At 43.3% G+C, this 5,819-nt stretch overlaps 1 protein-coding gene across 1 annotated transcript; it reads left to right on the top strand.

Moving 5' to 3' along the window:
- The first annotated feature begins 1,205 nt into the window (after positions 1-1,205).
- Positions 1,206-3,667, top strand: LOC134284479 (uncharacterized). The gene has a single exon (XM_062843366.1). The coding sequence runs from the start codon at positions 2,393-2,395 to the stop codon at positions 3,200-3,202; it is 810 nt and encodes a 269-aa protein (XP_062699350.1). The 5' UTR covers positions 1,206-2,392; the 3' UTR covers positions 3,203-3,667.
- Positions 3,668-5,819: the final 2,152 nt, after the last annotated feature.

Genomic DNA, 5,819 nt, shown 5'->3' with positions numbered 1-5,819 from the left:
TCCTTCGGCAGAAGATAAGTGGTATCCCTGGTAATGAACTCTAGTAGCTGCGTGAGGTCTTCTAGCATCATATTGAAGCATTCCGTCATCCGCCCGTGAATTGTCGTGAATTTTTTTTTTTACTGAAAATTGTGCACGAAAATGGGTCCCGGTGCTGCCCAATATATATACCGGGTAGCCTCACGTATATCCTGAGCAGTTACTACGATCGCGGTCATGTGTCCAACTCCATTATACTGTCGCTCTTCTTCTGCCAACCACATCCCATCGTCGCTGTGCTGGACAGGGTTCTCCCATAGATCGGTTTAGGACGTCGCCAATCTCCGGAAGGGTTTGTCTATAATCAGACTTGTCGTTTCGGATGCATTTGTAGAACTCCCTTTCGTTTTCTGTGAGATCTTGGGGTTATGCGGGCTTCATAATGTCAGCAACATAACGAACTAGCCTCGTTGATCGATTCCCCTGCTTGTACTATGTTAATCGATCAATCTTGGTGCACAATGTAGCGATCCCAAAGCGATCCGGTTCTCCAAACATCGCATCCACGCGGGCTTTTGTGTGCTGGGGCTCGTGCGACCTTCGTCGTCTCCTTGTGAGCGCGTCCGCAATCCCAGGGTCTTGACAGCCACCGCAGCTGAATACAAGTAAACTGTAGATCCTCGAGGTTCAGTACGGCCTCCAAGTACTGTGGCAAAATATCCTGGTTTAGGATGCTTACTGTAGTTGTTAACCAATTGGAGTTTCGACGGTTGGGTAAAAGTTGTGCTGAAATATGACTTGAGAAAAATATCAGATATTTAGTACCTATATCGAAGATTTTTGTTTTGAACTACCTTATAGACTTCTATTCATCTGTGAGATCATGTTTATTTTATTGTAACTCTTGAATGCTGATTTTTATATGAATTTTAAATTTAGAAGACACCTTGGCCGTTGACGGGTTAAACTTCTGTTTATCGTCTTCATCTACATATTTTTCAAAAGTACTTTGGATTTCTGACTCAAATGTTACAGCGAGTCATTGTCGGTTTATAAGCTCATCGATGGTTTACTTACTGCTGTCATAGAATAAATATTGAGGCAACCTCATACATCACATCGTCAAACCACCAAGGTCCTCGAGTGAAACTTGTTTGTGATTGATGTCTCAAATATTCAATCAAAACCATTGAAATTACATACATGCTCAGCAAGCCAAAGCGACAAACCACGAGCTGGCCTAACGCTCTGCGTCATTTTTGAACTCAATTTCCATTCGAGAGCCTCGTGCGAATTGCCTCAAATCATCGATCATACTCTACACCAATTAGGTACGACCGAACTCCATCAACCGTCTACTAATGTGTTCTGTTTTCGCAATTTCTCTTCCACAGTTTGGAGCTTTACTACTACCTACCCTGAACGCTTAATTCCGCGCCAGACCTAAACCTACCTGAATCTACTAAACCAAACCCGCCCGCATTGAAGCTTCGAATTCCGCAACAGTTTCGGAGGAACAACCGCCAACCATCAACGCGAAAAATTAAAGATCTCTATCTGCGAGCCAGTAACTTTCTGCAATCTAACTATAACTACCTGCCTGCCTGCCCGCCTGCCCCCGAACAACGACTAATTTGACGCTTCAAGCAGAGCACACCACCCTCGAGAACGCCGCCGCACAGTTGCAGTTGCATTATACTAGCGGACGGGCGCGTCAGTCAGCAGTCAGTGGAAGCAGCCGTGTCGAGCGAGCACCAATCGAGTTCAAGGCTTCCCCCTCGGTGGTTCGACCAATCAATTGCACGTTGGCGCCGCCCAACGAGTTCGATCGACGGAGTGTTGAGGAGGCACCAAGGGCTTAAGAGCCCCCCATGATTGATATGCATCGCGAGTTTAATTTAATCTAGAGCTGTCTGTTTTCGAAAAACGAGAGCCCACACACGCGGGGTACCACCTATTGTGTGTGCGTTGCGTATGGTTGGGGCCGCGGCCGCGTGCGCGTTTGTGTATGAGTGTATGTGCAAAACTTGGGCAACAAACGCTCGGGGTCTGTTGCCAGCTCGTTGAGAGTTACGTAAAACGACCAGTGTGGCAGTGAGAAAAACATAGAAGTTGAAAACTGCTAATTTCCGTTAGATAATTTTCCGTTTTTGAAAGCATGGGCAAAACGGCATATGTGTGAGACCCGGAATGGTATTGCATCGACGACTACCGAGAGCTCTCAGCCTCAGCGAGATTTGCGCTGGTTTTGTTTGGGATTAAGTTATGTGATTCAATTAGTGCACTCCTTTTGGGGGATTTGAGTATGAAAAAACCGAGGACCATGTGATTTCCATTCCAAGTGAAGCGTCTTCGTGTGAGCATCTAATTAAGAGTTAATTTCCGGTCCTTAAACGGAAATTTCAACGCTAACATGGCTTCTAGTGACAAACCGACGTCGACTAGCGAGTCTTCGTCGTCCGGCGGCGATCGGAATCAACCGGAAACGACCGCCGGAGAAGATGTAGGCAAGGACGAGGTGGACTTTGTAATAAAGGTGCCCACTTCGGTGGACAGTGATGCATGCCTAACGTGCAATAAAAACCCAAAAACCTCCGGGGCTTTGAACAACAACTGCACCCACGGAAAAACCCTGGACAAGTTCAACATATTCCATCTGAAGCGTCGACCGAAAAGTGATCCCGGTACGGGAACCATCGCGAAGCATGCTCAGCAGAACCGAAGCGAAGAGCCCACCGACCCCAACGCTAAAAAGAAGAAATCGCGTTTCGTGAAAAGTGCATCGATCGCGCGGATTTTCGGCAACAACTACAATACCAAAAAGTACGAACAGGATAGCGGAGCATTGCTCAAGCTGCAACAGCTCAAGCGGAGTTTCCTCAACAGCGAAAGGTTCCACAGAAAGGACCCCGCCACGGCGAACAGTGATAGTAATCAACCGGTGAAACAGGAGTCGCAGCAGGATCCCGGTCCGCACATCGGTGACGGATGCTACGTGAACGACAGCGAAATCAAGGCCAAAGCGATCCGATCGATTACGCGCGGACTGGGACGGCTGTGGAGGCGGAACAGCCACAGCATCGAAATTAGCCGACCGGATCCGGAGTACAAAGTGTCCTACTTGGGCAATGTGCTCACCGGGTGGGCCAAAGGTAAGTGTCGTCAAAGCTTCTCGAAGGGATTTGTGCGTTTCATAAGCGATTCATTCACGATGGGTGAATAAGTCCGCGGTGTTGACAGCAGCACACGCGGGAGAAACTTTCCAACGCATATACAATACACGTGTTTGTTATTATTCATGAGATGGTCTTCCTCAGACCACTGGCACTGCGTATAGGGTTGGACGGGTCGGACTCTTGCTCAATGGGTGTGTTGTATGTTGAGTACTGGGGGTAGGTACTTCATCGGCAACAACATCTTCACCGTCGTCGTTTATCCTCTTCATCATCATCATCATCATCGTCATTAGAGGACGTGTCGTTTGCTCCACTTATTAATTGAATGGGAGAATGCATTTTATATATGTACATATGGATTTAAATGTGTAATTAGGTTAATGGATGTACACATTTAGACATGCAAATGACCTTTCTGCATTGAATTATAGCCAATCTTTCAATTGAAAGTATCTACCATCAGCTCTTATTTTGGAGATGATTTTCGTAGTACTTGAAGGGTTTCATTTGCTCAGTCCAAAAAAAGCACTGGTATGCAGCAACCCATGGTGATGATGGCTGGGTTGAAGTTTTTGGTATTCCACCACGATTTCCTGCAAGAATTTGCCTGTAATCATTTTAGAAAGTCTATTTATATTTACCTAGCAATCACGAATATTTTAGAAGTTGATACATGCGGCTTAGGGACAAAACGTCTCGCAGTGTACAATTTTGAGCAAAAAAAACGTATGCAATGAAGTTCTGACCAGCAAACAAGCGATGAATACCTAAATATTTTAAAGCAAAAAACTTCAAAGAATTTAATGGTACCAAAGAATAAAAATATAAAGAATGACAACTCTGCCCTTTTTCTATGCTAACGTCAAGCGACAAGACAAGTGGCGCTCTATTGGCGTATCAAGGTAGAAGCTCTCTGTATAAGTCTTCGTGATCTGCCATAAGAGATGGTAGTGTGCGTATGTTCTTGAATCCCTAATAAAAAATTAAAAAAAAAACAGTTCACTGCTCACTTTTGTAAAAAGAAAAACAAAAAAATGAAACTTTTCAAGAAAAACTAGAAAAGGACGAGCCAATTCCTTTTAATTCCACTACTTTGCTTATCTTTGGAAGTAGTGGAATTAAAAGGAATTTGCTCGTCCTTTTCTAGAACTCTCTAAAAGTTTAATTTTGTAGTTTTTCTTTTTGCAAAAATGAACAGCAAGAAGTGTTTTATTAAATTTCAAAAAACCTCATGCAGAACAGGAGGGGGGGGGTTCGATCCAAAACCCCCAACCCCCTCCCCTTCTGCTCACGGCCATTATGCTAGTGCAATGTCGATTAAAAATCGTGATATTGGTCAAAATGAGACACTTTTTGAGATCAAGTAGAAAGTATGTGCTCAACCAAGGTGTCTGGCAACTCTTTACGAGGTTTATGAAAATATATCTTTCCTTATTTTTTTTTAACTTTAGGTTGACATATTTAAGATTTCTTGGTATAGTTGGGAGAAAATGGACAAAATGATGTTTTCCAGGAAAGGAGTAGACACCATCGTATTCCCAGGAGTTTTTTTTTTGGAAAAAGGTATTTATCGTACCGACCGGAACTACTCCAGGAGCATTGCTTGCAGTAACTCATGAAAAAAAAACATCTGCTGTAGCGATTCTTGGAGAAACGTGTAAAGAAAGCTCACCAGAAATTTGTTAAAGATCATATATTATTCTCTAGGAAAATTATGTACGATTTTCAGGAGGGCTCTCTGTAAAACTAACGAAAAAATCTCTCAGGAAACGCTAGGAGGAATCTCTGGAGGGTTTTCTGGAGAAATTGCATCAGGTACAGGAGGAACCCCTGGGGAAACATCATTATATTCAGTAGTATCTCCAGTAGGAGTCTCTGGGGAAACCTTTAGCGAAACATTCAATAGGAATCTTGGTAAGATAATATTTTCTACCTAAGAAATCCCGGAAAAATCGCTGTAGGATCTTCAGGAGGAATCCCTGGAAGAGCTTTGTGGGGAAACCTGAAGGAACTCTTGAACGAAATCCCTTTTTAAAGTCCAGGATAAATCTCTGAAGGAATGAGAAGATGGATTCCTGGAAGATCTTCAGAAAATATCTTTGATGGAACATCCGATATGAAAAGAAGGAATCTTTGTACGATCTCCAGGAGACGTCCCAAAAATATTTCCAGGAGGAATTTCTTGAGAATATGCATCATGTTCAGGACTTTCTGAAGAAACTTCAGAATTAATTCGTTGAACCTATTGAAAAAATATATGGATGAAGGAACTTCTTAATCTCTAGATAAACTTCAGGAAAAATGGCTAAAGTAACGCCAAGAGGAAACCTTGTGGGGCTTCTGAAGAATTCTTTGGATGATCTTCTGGAGGAATCCCTGAAAGAACTCTTGAACAAAACTCCTAGTGAACCTCCAGGATGCATATCTGGAGGAATTAGAAGATGAATTTCTGGAAGATCTCCAGGAGATATCTCTGATGGAACACCTGATTTAAACTAAAGGAATCTCTGTACGATAGGATACGTACCGATATTCAAAATTCCCTGGAGAACGTTCAGAAAAAAAAATCTTGGACCTCTTGGAAGAATATCGGGATGAACTCGGAGAGTTAATCTCTGGAGGAACTTAAAAAAATGACTGGAGCAACTTCATAAGGATTCTTTG

This window comes from Aedes albopictus, unplaced genomic scaffold, assembly GCF_035046485.1.
Source record: "Aedes albopictus strain Foshan unplaced genomic scaffold, AalbF5 HiC_scaffold_177, whole genome shotgun sequence".
NCBI classification, from domain to species: Eukaryota; Metazoa; Arthropoda; class Insecta; order Diptera; family Culicidae; genus Aedes; species Aedes albopictus.
Note: the sequence above shows the minus strand (reverse complement) of the source record. Positions and strands in the feature narration are given on the sequence as shown.